Source organism: Bos mutus, chromosome 10, assembly GCF_027580195.1.
Source record: "Bos mutus isolate GX-2022 chromosome 10, NWIPB_WYAK_1.1, whole genome shotgun sequence".
In the NCBI taxonomy this organism is placed as follows: Eukaryota; Metazoa; Chordata; class Mammalia; order Artiodactyla; family Bovidae; genus Bos; species Bos mutus.
Window position 1 is genome coordinate 47,294,950 of NC_091626.1, and position 20,171 is coordinate 47,315,120.

The 20,171-nt window shown below is 40.4% G+C and overlaps 1 protein-coding gene across 8 annotated transcripts in view; it reads right to left on the minus strand.

Annotated features, from left to right (window-relative positions):
* The window catches only part of CEP152 (centrosomal protein 152), a 107,025-nt gene extending 87,081 nt beyond the window's left edge, over positions 1–19,944 (minus strand). For all 8 annotated transcript variants that reach the window (XM_070377871.1, XM_070377870.1, XM_070377865.1 and 5 more), the window contains exons 1-2: positions 19,805–19,944; positions 10,730–10,823 (exon numbers count right to left, since the gene is read on the minus strand). In XM_070377871.1, coding sequence (XP_070233972.1) covers positions 10,730–10,816 — 87 coding nt within the window. In that variant the 5' untranslated portion in view covers positions 10,817–10,823; positions 19,805–19,944. The remainder of the gene's footprint in view (positions 1–10,729; positions 10,824–19,804) is intronic.
* Positions 19,945–20,171: the final 227 nt, after the last annotated feature.

Consider the following 20,171-nt stretch of genomic DNA (forward strand, 5'->3'; position numbering starts at 1 on the left):
GTTCACTTGGGGGAAGGGGAACACATAAATATCAGGATTCATATTGGAAGGTATCTTTTTTATCTTTTGCTAGAGGTCTTAGATTCAGATACACGTACAGCAGGAAAGCTTTTAAAACTTCTTTTAGGCAAACACAGCAGGTCATAATAATGGCACCATCACTGTATCATGTTATCCGGGGGGCAGATCTGAGTCTCAGAATCCTGTTCTACCAGTAATCAGACCTGGAGGACTTGGCAATTAGACACCCTCCTGGGAATCTGGAGTGGCCAGATGCACTGTACCCAGGTGGTGGTAACAGCCGCAGCAGCTGGTGGCCCTGGAAGCCCTTAGAAGCGCCATTGATATGAGGGAAACCTCTTGGGGAGTAACTAATTACTAGAGAGCCATCCAATTCCAATGATGAAAAGATACACAATGCTTGGCTCTTATAAACAGTTGAGTAGAAAGAAGGCTGTAAGCTTCAGGTTTTTATGGATACAGTACTCTCAAAAATATAACTAAAACTGACAAAAAAGCACATGATTTTGCTCTCCAATTTTTTTTCCAGAAAAATCACATCTTTAGCATTCTGCCTTATAAGAACTAGATAAATTCACTCAAGTTCCAAGATCAACTGTGACAAAGAGACAAATGAATTACCTAATTTGTTGAATTTCAATATCTGTAAATGTCTTCAAATCCCAATATAACGACTTAAAATTTGTAATAATCAGAAGATTCAAACATTATGTTACTAAAGGGTCAAAGGACTGCTTATAATGACTTCTCTTTAAACCTAAGCATCAGTTAGATTATTAGTAAATTGACCGAGTCCTCCAGAGTATATAAATCAATCCCATAAAATTATGTAATATATCAGTTTTAAAGACTTTAACACTCTATAAAAATCCGGAAGAAAAAAATGAGAAGTTGCTTAGTCTATGGCAGGTTTTTTCCCCTACTTCTCTGCATTAGAATGAAAGAAAGGAAGTATAGCTATAAAACATATCTGAGTATTACATTTATAATTTAAAAGATATTCTTAAAATGCATATGGTAAAAGTTAAATAAAATTATCCTAAGAAATGTCTGAAAAGAATGCCCCAACTGTTAACAGAGTTTTGGTGAAGTCAAACTTGGGAATGGAATGGGGTATGTGAGGTGGGGAAGGGGGACACTTCTTCACCCACATACATATTTCTAACATTGAGTGGATTGTTTATTTGAAGGTGTTCTCAATACACTGGTTTCTCTAAAAATGAAGTAAGAGAAAACTATTCTATTCCAATGAAAAGTTATCTTGATGGAACTGATATTAACGATCAGGAGCTTGACTTATTGGCCATCTGCTCACATAGGTAACTGAAAAATCATTTTGTGAATTAGCCATATCAGAGTTGACCTAAAGATATAAAGAATAACAAACACTAAGAGAGAACACATCAGTATAGTAGGATACCACAATGGGACTCAAGAGAAAGGTGGCAAAGTGATTTTACAAGGACAAAATTCACAGAAAAAAGCACCTACAAGAACTTGAAGGAAAAAGACTGTACCCACATATAACACAGGGAATAAAACCAAAATAAATGTTTTATACTTAAATCAAATAAGGACTCCTATAAAGAAAAAACATTTTCTTCTAAACCTTCAATGAGGTTCAAGTACACAGCCTTATAATTCAGAAGAACCTTAATAGGAACATCTAAACAGTACAATTTCCACCCCCTCCCATAAAGATAGAAAAAGCTACACAATAATTAAGCAGTTCTTATAGCTTTCTTTGCAACACCACAAAATTAACAAAACTGGCATCCATGGAAGAAAATTAATTTGAGCATAAGCAATTAAGTTCCTCAAAATGCTTCTGGATCCATAGGTAAACTTGTCAAGTAGCAAAACATCCCTACTGTATCTAGTGTTTTAGAAAATATTTTACAAAATGTACTAACATTTTTAAATCATTTCATTCGCTTTCAAAAAATTTCTCAAGATCTTTGTCATAGCTGGGCTATAATCCTTGGCTCCATAACTTTGAGGACAGAGAGGTTAAATGAGCTTCCCAATAAGGCCATTCAGGAATAAAATACCACCTGCCCCAGGCTTCCATTCCTGGGATCAAAGGGTGCCCTCCTCATACAACTGTCAAACAGATTTTGCTTTTGAACCCTGTACCATAAAACACAAAATTTTCATATCAACGTATGCCTGTTACCCAACAGAAAATTTTAGAAACTGTAAAATTTCCTCATTAAAGATCCACCCAACTACCAAATACAGATTCAAGAACAAAGTAACAATCCTTATAAACGGCAAGACCTAATTCCCCTTATTACTTCCAAATGTGGAAGTGATACTGTCTTTTGGTCACAAATACAATCCTCTTAGTGGGATATGATTGAGTTATCAACTGAGTTTAATAATTAAAGAGATACTTTCCCTAGAAAAAAGATAATTTGCATTGCTAAGACCCCTACTGAAATGCATTTTAAACTAGTCTATAAAATCCTCTCCCTTTACTAGCTCGTGTGTTTGTTCCTGCAAAAAAAAAAAAAAAAAAAAATTATTTGAGGACATTTTACTCAAAGAACTTTAGCAACAAAACACTTTTACAATAATCTACAAAGAACAGCCAAAAAGCCTAGTTCAAGCGGAATGTAAAACAAGGAACATGTGAACCTTTTCTTAAGATTCTTCAGCTTAAATTAACTAAACAGACTGTCTTCAGAGTCTATAATCCTTGATATTCATGAAAGCAAGAGTTCTCAGATTACAAAGCATATAATACATCTTCTCCCCAGAGGACAGCAGCAAATGGAGTGGACAACATTCATCTGCCTTCTGAACAAGCTGCCCAACAAGTACACTGATGAACCGATTTTGATATTTTTAAATATGAATTGTGAAATAATGCTTTCATGGATACACACTAAGTAGAATCCGCATCTTAGCCTCAGAGCCAAGTTATTAATAAAAACATCCTTGAAAAGGCCCAATATGGGACTGACAAAGGGCCAAATAACTTGGCAGCTGGAGCTTTAGTCTATGAATTACACTACATGAAAAATTTTTTTTAATCCTTTCCATTAGGTAAAACAAATTTTATAATCTTAGTGGGGAAGACTTTGCCTAGATTGCCACACATCTGTAAAAGAAACACGGCAACAACATTTATTAGACAAATATCAGCGACATTGCAAGTGACACAAAATAGAACTTTAGGCCTGGAAGGAACACCGGAGACCCTCCAAGCCAAATCTCTCCTACAGGTGAGCACGATGAGGCCGAGAGCAGGTGAGGGGCATGCCCACGAAAGCAAGAGTTACAGCCCCTGGGCCGGCAGGGGAACCTGAATCTCTCCATTTCCACTCCTATCTTCTGCATGCCATTCAGTTGGCCACTGGAAGACATAGTCCTACCTGTTTGCATACAAGTGAGTGTCAGCCAGAGTTCAGTGTTTTTGTTCCCACTGTGACAGTTCCTGAAAAATACCTATATATTATGGGAAACACTTCAAAGGCACCATCTAGATAAAGTATTTGTTGTTGTTTAGTCGCTAAGTCATGTCTGACTCTTCTGTGACACTATGGACTGCAGCCTGCCAGGCTCCTCTGTCCATGGGATTTCCCAGGCAGTCCTACTGAGTGGGTTGCCATTTCCTTCTCCAGGGGAGCTTCCCGACCCAGGGACTGAATCCAGGTCTCCTCACTGGCAGGCAGATTCTTTATCACTGAGTCACCAGGAAAGTCCCAGATAAAGTGTAAGAAATTGCTAAAGGAAAACAAAATGTAATATGAACAACAACAAAAAAAACACAATATGAACACTCCACTATTTGTTTCTTTGCTTCACTTAGGTGATGACAAGAAAATTGCACTAAATAAATCAAAGAATATAAAATGCAAACAAATGCTAGCTTTACAACTCCCCCTAGTGGAGACAAAACATCAAAAATGTATCCATAAGTAATCAAACAAGGCAGTTAAAAGTAGAAGAATGGCGTTGTGATGGAAACAGTCTTTAAACTATACCATTCCAAGCTCAATTGAGCTTACTATTCTCCAGAGAAGTACCTGTATTAAAACCAAGAGGGACTCAAATCTGTATTCCCAGGTACAAGTTTCTGTCTGCCATCTGCTACTCAAACCACTTATCTTTCTACTCAAGATCACTTTCCAGGTTTTGAATACATCATCACTAAGTGAATGATCATCAGCAAGTATTATCTTGATAAGCACAAATTACTAATTCCTTCTACCCCAAACCACAGGCTCCAAAATATATACCTGTGTGAGTTACAGTCGCTCAGTCGTGTCTGACTCTTTGCAACCCCATGGACTGTAGCCCACCAGGCTCCTCTGTCCATGGGGATTCTCCAGGCAAGAATACTGCAGCGGGTTGCCATTCCCTTCCCCAGGGGATCTTCCCAACCCAGGGATTGAACGCACATCTCCTGCACAGCAGGCAGATTCTCTACCACTGAGCCACAGGACAACCAAACAATAATCGCAGAACTACTTCTGGTGACACTGAAGAAAGTACACGCCAGCTCCAGCAAAATGACAATCTACCTTAAAGCACATGTGGCTTTACCAGTAACTCTGGGGCTTTCAGCAACCATGACAACAACAGCAACAACTATATCTCTGTAATATTCCATGATGAAATTACATAGTGACTTTAGGTGGAAAATGTTTTGCAAAATCACACTGTTACATTTGTTGTTTAATTAACTTATATTAACTGCTTATATTAACTTATATTAACTGCTTATTTAACTTATATGCAGAGTACATCAAACGAAATGCTAGGCTGGGTGAAGCACAAGCTGAAATCAAGACTGCCAGAAGAAACATCAATAACCTCAGATACACAGATGACACCACCCTTATGGCAGAAACCAAAGAACTAAAGAGCCTCTTAATTAAAGTGAAAGAGGAAGTGAAAAAGCTGGCTTAAAACTCAACATTCAGAAAATGAAGATCATGGCATCCGGTCCCATCACTTCATGGCAAATAGATGGGGAAACAATGGAAACAGTAACAGATTTTATTTTGGGGGGCTCCAAAATCACTGTAGATAATGATTGCAGCCATGAAATTAAAAGATGCTTGCCACTTGGAAGAAAAGCTATGACAAACCTAGACAACATACTAAAAAGCAGAGACATTACTTTGCCAACAAAGGTCCATCTAGCCAAAGCTATGGTTTTTCCAGTATCATGTATGGATGTGAGAGTCAGATCATAAAGAAAGCTGAGTGCTGAAGAAGTAATGTTTTTAAACTGTGGTGTTGAAGACTCTTGAGAGTCCCTTGGACTGCAAAAGGAGATCAAACCAGTCAATCCTAAAGGAAATCAGTCCTGAATATTTATCGGAAGGACTGATGCTGAAGCTCCAATACTTTGGCCACCTGATGTGAAGAACTGACTCATTTGAAAAGACTCTGATGCTTAGAAAGATTGAAGGCAGGAGAAGAAGGGGACAACAGAGGATGAAATGGTTGGATGGCATCACTGACTCAATGGACATGAGTTTGAGTAGGCTCCAGGAGTTGGTGATGGACCGGGAAGCCTGGCGTGCTGCAGTCTGTGGGGTCGGAAAGAGTAGGACATGACTGAGCGACTGAACTGAACATTTGCTGTTGTTGGTCAGTCAGCTAAGTTGTGACTGACTCTTTGTGACTCCATGAACTGTAGCACTCCAGGCTTCCCTGTCTTTCCAGTATGTCCCAGAGTTTGCTCAAACATATGTCAGTTGAGTCAGTGATACTATTGTTACATTATGAATGAGTTAAGGAAAGAGTTTTTGAATTCTTCTTCTATAGACCAGCTTTACAAGTAAAAATTGCCTAGAATACTCTGGATGAGGTCTACTTAGTTGCAAGAAGGATAGCTACATCAGTAGTTCTCAAAGTAATGAACTCCAATAAGTTGTGAGGAAAGAGTGATATGAATATTAACTGACATGATAGCATAGCTCCATCATATTCTCACCCTCCCTCGCCTGTACTCTAATCCACTCTGTTCACTGTATAAGAGGTGGAGCTTCCAGTGAAACCCTGGTGAGGCTGTGGGTTATACGCTTGTCTGCTATGCCTTGGAACACAATGGCCAAACTTTTGCCAATATACCATTCAGAACTGTGGCGATTCAGAGATGATTATGGTGCCTTACTTTTCTGAAAACTTCTTGGAGTTTTTCTTTTTTTGTTTTCTCAAAATATGTGCTATCTGTGGTGGTCTGTGTCTTGAGATTCCACTGGTCCAACTGTCCTCTGAATATTGAAATCACTTTACTAAACTCTTTCCTTTTCCAAAGATTAAATGCACTTTCTCCATTTACTCTTCGACACAAACAAGGGAGGGAATAGAAACAGTAAAATCCAGATCATCACTGTAGAGCTGCTAATTAGGATGGCATGGAGGCTGGAAGGTGACTGTGGCTTACTCACTGACTTATGGGCAAGTGTGGACAAAATCCCAGCTGATCCCAAAGTGTCAAAATCAAACGGCTTGGTAAAGCATGTTGTATCAGCAACTGGCCATTCATACGAGATGGTCAGAATCTCTAAGTGGTTATTGTGCCATTTACAGAGAGGGAAATCTCACAAGTCCTTAGCAAAGTAGCCCATGAGACAGATATGGCCTGCCTGGGACATCTTTAGGAATGTAAGCATTCCCCCTACACAAATGAACTGAATACAAAGTGATTCAGTTTGTAATGCACTGTGCATTAGCCGTGTATGTGTGTGTGCTGCTCAGTCACGCCTGACTCCTCACAGCCTCATGGACTGTAGCCCGCCAGGCTCCTCTGTCCATGGGATTTTCCAGGCAAGAACACTGGAGTGGATTGCCATTTCCCTCTCCAGGGAATCTTCCTAACCCAGGGATCAAACCTGCATATCCTGCATTGGCAGGCAGCCCTGGGAAGCCCACTGCTAACACTCTAATCTTCCTGGCAATCCCAAAGCAATCCCAACCAGGCAGGCATGAAAAGATTATTCTCTTTTTTTAACTTCTTAAGACTTTAAACTATTCTGCTACTTGTAGGGTCAGGGAGACTGAGGAGGTAGAAAGGTTTCTGGTATGAAAATGAACTTAGGTTTGATCAGGTGATTTATTATTTTTAACTCGCCATGACAAAGCTGGAATCAAGACTGCCAGGAGAAATATCAATAACCTCAGATACGCAGAACCCACTCCAGTGTTCTTGCCTGGAGAATCCCAGGGACGGGGGAGCCTGGTGGGCTGCCATCTATGGGGTCACACAAAGTCGGACACGACTGAAGCGACTTAGCAGCAGCAGCAGCAGCAGATACGCACATGACACCACCCTTATGGCAGAAAGCAAAGAAGAACTAAAGAGATTCTTGATTAAAGTAAAAGAAAGTGAAAAAGCTGGCTTAAAACTCAACATTCAGAAAATGAAGATCATGACATCCGGTCCCATCACTTCATGGCAAATAGATGGGGAAACAATGGGAACACTAACAGACTTTGGGGGCTCCAAAATCACTGTAGATGATGATTGCAGCCATGAAATTAAAAGACGCTTGCTCCTTGGAAGAAAAGCTATGACAAACCTAGACGGCATATTAAAAAGCAGAAACATTACTTCACCAACAAAGGTCCATGTAGTCAAAGCTACGGTTTTCCCAGTACTCATGTGTGGATGTGAGAGTTGGACTATAAAGAAAGCTGAGCGCCAAAGAATTGATGCTTTTGAACTGTGGTGTTGGAGAAGACTCTTGAGAGTCCCTTGGACTGCAAGGAAATCCAACCAGTCCATCCTAAAGGAAATCAGTCCTGAATATTCACTGGAAGGACTGATGCTAAAGCTGAAACTTCAATACTTTGACCACCTGATGCGAAGAACTGACTCATTGGAAAAGACCCTGATACTGGGAAAGATTGAAGGTAGGAAGAGAAGGGCAGAGGATGAGATGGCTGGATGGCATCACCGACACAATGGACATGAGTTTGAGTAGGCTCTGGGAGTTGGTGATGGACTGGGAAGCCTGGCGTGCTGCAGTCCATGGGGTCACAAAGAGTTGGACATGACTGAGCGATGAAACTGACCAACTGATGACAAAATATATATATGGCTGAATTTTTAGAAAAATTCTAAATTTTATTTTTTGCTGAAATTCTAACCTTTCTTCTTCCTTTGCAGCTGTTTTTTTAAAAAGGTAAAATACTTATTAATAAATATGAAACACTTTTTATTAACATTTGGCTAACATTTAACATTCATTAACATATGGATGACATTTATTATCCATAGTAATCATGTTACAAAGTTAGCTAGCTATTTTCTTCTACTGTGCTAGAAACAATTACTCTCAAATACTTAACCTCTTAAGATCACCTTTTCCTCTGGAAATTCCCTACTCCAGCACATAACCTATCAAAGAATGATCCCAATGGCTATCTTCTATATCATCTAGAATTAACTGTCTCCTTAATCAATACTGCGTTTAAAACTTTCACCACACAATACACCTGGCAGTAAGTTCTCTCTAATATCCTACCCACCATTTCCAATGAAAAAAATCACCTGTCAGGATTATTTTTTCTCTTCTTTAAAGTCTAGTATAATAATTACTCAAACTGATCCTCTCAAGAATCCCAGTAGCTAAATTCCAGTGAACTACCAAGGCCATCAAGGTCATGAAAACCTCATGCTGTGAGTTCAAAAAGTAACAGAAAACCCTCAACCCCATCTCTGCCACAACAATCGTTGTGAAGGCCCCTATCAAAATCTGGAAACCCTGGCAAAGGTCACAAACTCTAATGCCCTTGGCGACTTGGCAGAGAATTTACAAGAGTGAAGCTAATGGGTTCAAGGGCACAAGTTCATGTTTTGTTTTGTTTTGTTTTGTTTGGGGGTTGGGGGCACCATGGCCGGCCGGAATGGGAGAGCCACTGCTCAGCTCCAGCCCGCCTACTACTGTGTGCAGAAACAGGCCACATGTGGCCTATTTCAAGACAGGCCAGATACTCTGGACTGCTACATGAAATTCTCCAATCTTTAAATTTAGATTCAATTTTTCAAAAACACTGTGCAAACAAACAATACATATCTATAGACAAAATCCACCAAGCTGCCAGCTTTGTCTCTACCCTAATGCTATTGCCAGCCATGTGGGCAACTGACCCCATTCATTGCTTCCGATTAATACAAATGGCCCATGGTAACTACTAAAAATGATTATTTTACATATTGGGAAAGGGGTCATATCATGGAAGCAATCTAAGTGTCCACTGACAGATGAATGGTTAAAGAAGATTTATACAATGGTATATATACACAATGGAATATTAGCCATAAAAAAGAATGAAATAATGCCATTTGCAGCAACATGGATGGATCTAGAGATTATCATACTAAGTGAAGCAAGTCAGATGGTAAAAGACAAACATAATATCGCTTATATGTAGAAGCTAAAAAAATGATACAAAGGAATTTACAAGATAGAAATAGACCCACAGACATAGAAAACAAACTTATGTTTACCAAAGGGGAAAGATGAGGAGGAATAAATTAGGAGTTTGGGATTAACATATATACACTACTATATGTAAAAGCAATAACCAAACAGGGGCCTCTTGTATAAAACAGAGAACTGTATTTAACATCTTATAATAACCTACAATGAAAAAGAATCTAAAAAAGAATCTAAGTATCTAAAAAGATAAAGAAATCACTTTGCTGTACACCTGAAACTAACACAACATTGTAAGTCAACTATAATGAATAAAAAATTTAAAAAACACTTGAAAGAAAAAAAGAAAATGGGTCAGATCAACATTCAGTACAAAAACCTGTTATTATAGTCAATCAAGAAATCTGACTCAAACTAAAAACAATCATAACCATCAAACTGATTCCCACCGGCTGCTACTATTACTACTGGGCCAAGTATAACCACACTTACTCCTTTTCTCCTTAAATCTATTCGCCCAACACAGCACTCAGAAAGATCTTTCAAATATATAATCAGACATCACTTCCCTGCTTAAAATCCTCCACTGGCTTCCCACTACTCCTAGAAAAAAATACAAACATCTTCCCATGACATCCCATGATCTGGCACCTCTTCACCTGCCTCCACCACTAACCCCTTGCTCACACAATCCCAACACCACAGCCTTCTGGCTATTTCACAGATATGGAGGTTTCTCTTCTCAATTTCCAGGCTTAACACTTGTATCTTGGCCTAGAGTACTCCTTCTGGGCTTCAGTATCTCTGCTTCATCTCATGACTCAAGGCTCAGCTCAAACATTTCCTCCTCCAAGGGACCTTCCCAACTGGTTCCCAGATGGCTGCCTTAATATCACTATATTTTGTTTCCCTATCATTTATCAGTGCTAAATTATCACTCACACAAATTACTTGTTTATCATCTGCCTCCACTTAGGATGTGGAATACCTGAGGCAAAGAACCTTGCTGACTTGCCCATGCAAGTATATCTCTGCCTCCAAGATCAACCACTACCTCCTAAATGAAAAGATCTTAAAGAATCTAACCATTTAACTGATGGCATCATACACAGTTGTGTTTTATTCTTGTCTCAAAAAAAAGAAGCATTCCACTCATCTACCATTTAAAATGCCAATCAAGTTTCAGGGTAGGGGAAAAGAAGAACTATAAATCCTTTGAAATGACACAAAATTATATAATTTTGGTTAGAATATAAAATTGTTTAAGATTGGGCTTAGAATTCTTCTTCTGAATAACTTACCTCTTTCTCCCTTTCATAGTCTTCTTTGTCAAATTCTTCGTCTTCATTTTGTGTCTGCAGGGCCACACTGCCAAAGTCTAGTGACATGGTCCTTCTGCAGGAACAAAAAGATGCTTAGTTTTTAAACAGCCCACAAAAACTACTGCAAAGCAAACTACATAAGAGATGCTATACACAAAAAGACAGGTGTAGCCGGGGAGAAGCTATATGTAACTCGCGCATGACAAGTGATCAGTATCCCAAATATCAATATAAAGAGAGTCCTTACAAATTAAATCATGATTCACAGAAAATAGGTATTATAACAGAAACTCATAAAAAGATGAAAAAATGCCAAAAGCTAATAAACCTATGACTAGACCTTTCTTGTGGTCTGGAAAACATAACTCAAAACAGTAAGATTTTTGTCCACAGACAAAAATAATAATAAAGCATAGATACGCCCAAACATAACAATTTTAAGAATACACTCAAAGTTTCTAATTTGATGTATTAAATATGACACAGGTAGGATCCACCACAATTTGTTTCATTATTTTTTAAATATTCATTTGGCTGTGCTAGCTGTGGCATGTGGGATCTAGTTCCCTGACCAGGGATCGAACCTGAGCCCCCTGCAGTGGGAGAATGGAATCTTAACCACTGGACCCAGGGAAGTTCTTATTTCATCTTTTGAATATCACCAGTACAAATGCCATGCTTTTCAGAAAGAGAGCCACTATATGCTGTGTTAATGACTGCTACCCAAAAAAACATTTACAACCTGGCAAACTCCACAGAGCACACAACAAAAATGTGTTAAATGTCCTGCTCTTAAGCTTGATCAAATCAGGTTCTAGCAAAAAGTACTCAGGAAAAACATAAGTGAAGGATGTGAAGCTATACCACTGTCCAAAAGCAACAGCAAGTGTTCCCTGGAGAACGGTCACTGCTGTGGCAGTAGGAGATGGGTTTTCAAGTACTTACGGTCAAAACACGGCTGATGGCTCAAATAATACTTAGGAATCCTAATAGTCCACAGAACCTACCCAGAATTTCAAAGCTCTGAAGAATCCTGACCAAAAAGCAGGCAGGCGTCATCAATTACACGGCCTAATACTGCCCTCTATTCAGTCCACTCATGTGTGTGCCAGTGAAATGCACTTTGATGTGAGCCTGGGCCACAGCTCATGGACTGCACTTTTCAGGCTCTAAACTGTCATTAAGTTGAAAGTGAAATGAGAAGCAGAGACTGGCAATCCAAACACATTTTACCATGAAGAACTTAGCTCCTGCATGTTAACAGTTGAGGACTAAGATCACAAACTTGTATGTAAGCCATGTAAGCTACTTTTATGTAGCTTTACAGCAAAAGCTATTCCACTTCATCAGATTAAAGGTGCCCTTGATTGTATAACAGTTTCGTTTGTACTGCTAAGAAAAAGATGTGGCCAATTAAATTATGACAAATCATTAATTTTAAAATGAGGTCCAACTTTGCAGATGTTAAAATATGAAAAGAAGGGAGCTCGCTGGCAGTCCAGGGGTGAGGACTCAGTGCTTTCACTGCTGTGACCCAGGTTCAATTCCTGGTCAAGGAACTAAGATTCTGTCAGCTGTAGGGAGCAGCCTTTAAGAAAAACATGAAAAGAAAATGTGCACATTAGAATAGATGAAATATGATTTTACACATGAACACAAATACAAATTTCAATGCTGATAATTCCCATAAGTCAAATTTTGTTTGTTTTTCAAGGACTGAATAGTATTTCTTGGCCAAGCTCTAATTTGTGGTTCACCTTCTTTACTCCTCTCCTCTCTGGTCACTACAACCACCACATTCATTTCAACTTTAGGAATTCAAACTCCTCATGTCAACAAACCCTTCCAGCCTCTGCTTCTTAGACGAGACCTGCTCCTGTGCCAGGGCAACACAGAGGAAGGGACACGCACCCCTGTTCACTGAGAGGGAAAACAGACACTGAGGGTTCTCCACTCAGCAGCTACAAGAACCCTCTGTATACCAGCAGAAGATGGAGACCTGACTATGGGGCCGAGGCTAGAGTTTAGCTGAAGTGGTAAGGGGAAAACACGCACACAAGCAAGCTCATGTCTCCAGGGACTTTACTTCAGGTGACCATCAAGTTCACTAAAGACAGTAGAAATACTATAGATAACAGATAATGAATTATTATAGATAATAGATAATGAAAGTACAACCCCCTTTAAATCCTGGCACCTTAAAAGAAATGTAGTTAAGCTGGACCTTAAAGACTGATTTGTCCAGACAGATATAATCTTTCCTGCTTCTAATTTTTATATTTTCCACCTTTTCCTGAATTTTATACTTAAACCCAGAATACAAAATTTGGATTAACTTCTCTTTTATTAGGTAAAAGGAGAGAAGGTTTTGTTTTGGGGTGATTTTTACCCTTCACTAACCTGCCATCAACTCCTGTTGAACACTGAAAAAGAACATTGAGATTTACAAGAGCCTGTTGCTAAATATAGCTATTAAAAAAAAAAAAAAACCAACTACTTTTTCTCGAAGAGTTAATAGATAAGTGAATTCTACAAGGTATTTCCAAGTGAAGAAAATGTAAAAGACACAACTGTCTTTTTCTGAATGGTGTTTTAAATCCAAACCATATCATAAAGAAGAAATTTTTGAAACTATCTGAAAGAATAAATCTCCACTGGGGAAGAAAAGGTACAAATTAGCTTTCCTTCTGAAAAGTGCAAACTGTCAGAGACCATAAGAAACTGTTTTAGGCATAAAAGTATATTTGATAAACTTACTTTGGCATTGAAAAAAAATGACTAAAAAGATAATTAGTGTTTTAATTAAAATGTAAAATAAAAGCTAATGTGTTTCTTCTGCATAGTAATCATATACTAATTACCTCTACCAGAGGCTTTAATATTCAGAACAATAAAAGAAGTTGCTTTAAAAAAAAACAGCAAGATAATAAATTCAGAAGCCATAAAGAGGAAAAACTTGACAGAAACTTCACCAGAAAAAAAAAAAAATTTGTATGTAGCAAAAACAATCATTAGCAAGTCAAATATGTTTATATATATATATATAAAGATAAAATAATAGTAATGAGAAAAATACTTGCAAAATGTAAGACAAAGTACCAAAATACAATTCCCACAAAGAAATGAGAAAGAGGACTTCCCTGGTGGTACAGTGGATAAGGATCTGCCTGCCAGTGCAGGGCACATGGGTTCAATTCCTGGTCCAGGAAGATCCCACAGGCTGCCAAGCAACTACACCCATGGGCCACAACTACTGAAGCCTGCGCTCTGCAACAAGAGGAGCCCCCACAACGAGAGAAAGCCCGTGCACAGCAACGGAGACCCAGCACAGACAAAAAAGAAATCAAACAGCTCAGACTAAAATGGACAACTGATGAAACATGGTATTCAACCACTACTGGAAAACTTCCATTACACCTAGTGGTGGCTATTTTATAGGAAATAGGCATCCTCATCAACTGCTGATGAAAGTGTGAATTGGGGACACTGTCTTGAAAACTATCAATATATCAAAAAGAGCATTTGCCCTAGCAAAAGTACTTCTGAATAAATTTGGCATCAGTGCGTCACTAATAAAAATAATGAAGGATTTCTCTATACTTTAATCATTAAAAAAAATCAAGATGCAGAGTATGTGTACAGGACTTTTTTTTTAGTAGCAAGCTGGTTAATACTTTCTTCTTAAGTAACTTCTTTTCTGAACCTATTACCAAGACTGTTCTGTCATATGTCCCACTTAGTACTCATCTGGTTGTCCCTGGTTGTTTTCTTTTCCCTCCTTGCAATGACAAAGATCAATGGATGTTTAATTGCATGAAATATTAAAAAGCTAAAGCAGCATTGTTTTTGCCTCATCTTATAGGCACTCTAAAGGCAGAATTATTAAAATCTATCTCCCGCACACTTTACACAAGTGAGGCACCCAACCAATACTTATTTTTGTTTTACAAGTAACTTTTTGTACTATTTTTTTTAAATTTTTATTTGAATATAGTTGCTAAAAAGCAGACACATTATTGTGCCAACAAACATCCGTCTACTCAAAGCTATGGTTTTTCCAGTACTCATGTATGGATGTGAGAGTTGGACTATAAAGAAAGCTGAACACCGAAGAATTGATGCTTTTGAACTGTGGTGCTGGAGAAGACTCTTGAGAGTCCCTTGGACTGTAAAGAGATCCAACCAGTCCATCCTAAAGGAAATCAGTCTGAATATTCTTTGGAAGGACTGTTGCTAAAGCTGTAACTCCAATACCATGGCTACCTGATGTGAAGAACTGACCCACTGGAAAAGACCCTGATGCTGGGAAAGATTAAAGGTAGGAGGAGAAGGGGACAACAGAGGATGAGGTGGTTGGATGGCATCACCAACTCAATGGACGTGAGTTTGAGTAGGCTCTGGGAGTTGGTGATGGACTGGGAAGCCTGGTGTGCTGCAGTCCGTGGGGTCACAAAGAGTTGGACACGAATGAGCAACGGAACTGACTGAACTACAGTGTTAAATCAGTGAATGAGATATATCTCCCTTTTTTTTTTCTTCCCATTTAGGTCACCACAGAGCACTCAGTAGCCTTTCCTGTGCTATTCAATAGGTTCTCATTAGTTATCTATTTTATACATAGTATCAATAATGTACATATGTCAAGTCTGAATCTCCCAATTCATCCCACCCACCCCCCTTTTCCTCTTGGTATCCATAGGTTTTTTCTCTAAATCTGTGTCTCTACTTTGGCTTTGTAAATAAGATCAATTATACCAATTTTTTTCAGATTCCATATTTATGCACTAATAAAGGAGTACATCAAGGCTGTATATTGTCACCCTGCTTATTTAACTTATATGCAGAGTACATCATGAGAAATGCTGGGCTGGAAGAAGCACAAGCTGGAATCAAGATTGCTGGGAGAAATATCAATAACCACAGATATGCAGATGACACCACTCTTATGGCAGAAAGTGAAGAGGAACCAAAAAGCCTCTTGATGAAAGTGAAAGAGGAGAGTGAAAAAGTTGGCTTAAAGCTCAACATTCAGACAACGAAGATCATGGCATCTGGTCCCATCACTTCATGGGAAATAGATGGGGAAATAGTGGGAACAGTGTCAGACTTTATTTTGGGAGGCTCCAAAATCACCGCAGATGGTGACTGCAGCCATGAAATTAAAAGACGCTTACTCCTTGGAAGGAAAGCTATGACCAACCCAGATAGCATATTGAAAAGCAGAGACAGTACTTTGCCAACAAAGGTCCATCTAGTCAAGGCTATGGTTTTTCCAGTGGTCATGCATGGATGTGAGAGTTGGACTGTGAAGAAAGCTGAGCGCCGAAGAATTGATGCTTTTGAAGTGTGGTGTTGGAGAAGACTCTTGAGAGTCCCTTGGACTGCAAGGAGATCCAACCAGTCCATTCTAAAGGAGATCAGTCCTAGGTGTTCTTTGGAAGTACTGATGCTGAAGCTGAAACTCCAAAACTTTGGCCACCTCATGTGAAGAGTTGACTCATTGGAAAAGACTCTGATGCTGGGAAGGATTGGGGGCAGGAGGAGAAGGGGACGACAGAGGATGAGATGGCTGGATGGCATCACCAACTCAATGGATGTGAGTTTGAGTGAACTCCGGGAGTTGGTGACGGACAGGGAGGCCTGGCATGCTGCAATTCATGGGGTCGCAAAGAGTCGGACAGGACTAAGCGACTGAAATGAAATGAACTGTAACGATATTTGCTTTTCTCTTTCTGACTTACTTCACTCTCTATGACAGTCTCTAGGTCCATACAGTGAAGAAGGCAATGGCAACCCATTCCAGTACTCTTGCCTAGAAAATCCCATGGATAGAGGAGCCTAGTAGACTGTAGTCCATGGGGTCGCTAAGAGTCGAACACGACTGAGTGACTTCCCTTTCACTTTTCACTTTCATGCATTGGAGAAAGAAATGGCAACCCACTCCAGTGTTCTTGCCTGGAGAATCCCAGGGACGGGGGAGCCTGGTGGGCTTCCATCTATGGGGTCGCACAGAGTCGGTCACGACTGAAGTGACTTAGCAGCAGCAGCAGCAGCAGGTCCATACAACCAGTATTTGTTGAATGAACATTGCTCTATACAGATGCATTTTTTCAATAAAAATTTTACCAGGTTTTTGTCTGCCAGATGCCAGATGTATCTAAAACATCACATCAGCCATGGAAAGCTCACAGTCCCTTAGGGAAACAATGATACAAATAATTATAATAATGCTGCTGTTGCTGTTTAGTCCCTAAGTCACTATGGACTCTTTGCAGCCCCATGACTGTAACCCACCAGGATCCTCTGTCCATAATTTCCCAGGCAAGAACACGGGAATGGGTTGCCATTTCCTTCTCCTGGGAATTATGATACCTTGTCAAGGCTGCATATTGTCACCCTGCTTATTTAACTTATATGCAGAGTACATCATGAGAAACACTGGGCTGGAAGAAGCACAAGCTGGAATCAAGATTGCTGGGAGGAATATCAATAACTTCAGATATGTAGATGACACCACCCTTATGGCAGAAAGTGAAGAGGAACTAAAAAGCCTCTTGATGAAAGTGAAAGAGGAGAGTGAAAAAGCTGGCTTAAAGCTCAACATTCAGAAAACTAAGATTATGGCATCTGGTCCCATCACTTCATGGGAAATTGATGGAGAAACACTGGAAACAGTGTCAGACTTTATTTTGGGAGGCTCCAAAATCACTGCAGATGGTGATTGCAGCCATGAAATTAAAGATGCTTACTCCTTGGAAGAAAAGTTATGACCAACCTAGATAGCATATAGAAAAGCAGACGTTACTTTGCTGACAAAGGTCCATCTAGTCAAGGCTATGGTTTTTCCAGTGGTCATGTATGGATGTGAGAGTTGGACTGTGAAGAAAGCTGAGCACTGAAGAATTGATGCTTTTGAAGTGTGGTGTTGGAGAAGACTCTTGAGAGTCCCTTGGACTGCAAGGAGATCCAACCAGTCCATTCTAAAGGAGATCAGTCCTGGGTGTTCATTAGAAGGACTGATGCTAAAGCTGAAACTCCAATACTTTGGCCGCCTCATGTGAAGAGTTGACTCACTGGAAAAGACCCTGATGCTGGGAGGGATTGGAGGCAGGAAGAGAAGGGTACGACAGAGGATGAGATGGCTGGATGGCATCACCGACTCGATGGACATGAGTTTGGGTAAACTCCAGGAGTTGGTGATGGATAGGGAGACCTGGCGTGCTGCGATTCATGGGGTTGCAAAGTGTCGGACATGACTGAGCGATTGAACTGAACTGATAACAAATCCTGTAATAGAGAAAGTACACAGCACAAAATAACTATGCCTAAGAAGAAAAGAAGGCTGAAAAAAGTTTCATAGAAAGAAAAGCTTTAGATTAGAAATAGATCTTAAAGGACACAGCATGGCTGTATGTGGTTTAGAAAGAGGGTACTCATTCAAACAACCTGGGGCAAGGTTTTGGCTCACCTGCTTATCAGCTGTGCAAACTTGCACAACTGGTTCCATTCTTCATTAATAAAATAGGGTTTTATTTAATAAAAGCTGTACTATTTCAAAGATTGGTTATGAGGATCCACAAGATTTGTGTATGTAAAGTGCCCTATAGTGTGTGTCAATCAATACATTTTAGTTTTGTTTTTTATATAACATGTTACTGATGAATACAACTCTACCAGCTACAAAAGATGTTAAACAAATGGACAGCATTCAGTATATCTGAGAAAAGGTGAGTGGCCCTGTGTGTGAAACCCTACTTCAAATAATGCAACTTTTTCTGTGATAAAAATAACACTTGCTTCAAGATGCCCCCCCAATCCTGTTCCTTCATGAATTTAGTCACTCTGACACTTTATGTCTTTATTTCTTGTACTTTTCTTATGGTTTCAATTTCAACTCATTTAGTTGAGTGCATTCACATGTAGGAAGTGCATATACATTGTCTCTCATTGGGAAGGATATGGTAAAATTCAGATTAAATCAGACTCAGTTCATGGCTGTAAGACAGAAAAGGCTAAGTGCCACAAAAGTGGTTTTTAAGTGCCCTGCTGCTGCTAAATCGCTTCAGTCGTGTCCAACTCTGTGCGACCCCCATAGACGGTAGCCCACCAGGCTCCCCCGTCCCTGGGATTCTCCAGGCAAGAACACTGGAGTGGGTTGCCATTTCCTTCTTCAATGCAGGAAAGTGAAAAGTGAAGTCGCTCAGTCGTGTCTGACTCTTAGCGACGCCATGGACTGCAGCCAACCAGGCTCCTCCATCCATGGGATTTTCCAGGCAAGAGTACTGGAGTGGGGTGCCATAATGCTACTTACTTGCTTATATGTTAGCTTCAAGAATGGAAACAGCCAGAGAACATTAGTCTGTTTCAGACTTGCAACATACTAAGGCTTAGGAGGCCTGTTTTATTCATTCAGCAATTACTTGCAAGCACTGTTCAAGATTACAAAGTTTATCAGGACTTGATGTAAGAACAGAAAACAGACATAAAGGCTAATGACAATAACCTGTGACCAGTACTAAGGACAACAGCTTGAACAAATACATTCAGGGTGCCCAGAGGATGCTGCGAGTAGGGAACCACAGGCTGAACGAAGAATAAGCCAAGTCCTTACCAAGGAACTCCGTTTGGCTTCAACTATGGCACAACAAACAGCTACCGCGAGACCGAAGGACCACGGAGCCCAGGATGCCTGGGGCTGCTGGCTTGGGCTTCCAGGTCACCTGCACTCGGTCGACACACGTGTACAGAGCACCCACTGTGAGCCAGGCACAGCGCCGGGTAACCACGGCGGGGGTCCCCAGGGCAGGGTCTCGGGGTTACCCTAGCAGTCTGGAGGAAGCGAGGATGCTTCCCAAACGTCATTTCTAAATAGGAACTTGAGATCTGGCTAACACTTCAAAGCCAAAGGCGGAGCCCCAACACCCGCAAACAATTCACCACACCGGGATTTGGAGAGGGAGGAGATCAGTCCTCCGGGAAGCCTCAACCAGGATCCCAAGGACCCCGCACCTCCTCCTATCCCAGCCCCAAACCCAGCCAAGAAGCGAAACTCACCGGAGGCCACGGATGCTGTCACAACGGTGACACTCAAGCTCCAGAGGAACACCACCTTCTAGGAAATACTTCTCCCGGGCTCTAACCCGCTAGCGTCTTCCTACTCACAACCGAGCCCACTGAGCCCCGAGCCCATTGAGGAACAGCCGCTTCCTTCAATTGCAGTCTAGACGCGGGCCTGGTGGGCGGGGTTATGCCGGCTCGGGACGGGGCATAAAAGCGGAAGTCTCCGCCTTTTTCAAGCTAGATTGAGAAATCCGCCCGCAGTTGCAAACATTACACGGCTGTTTAAAAGCGGGCGCCAGAGGTGGCGGGAAGTTCCTCCTGTGTACCTATTGGTGGATTCCTGAGCCAATTACGAAAGTGT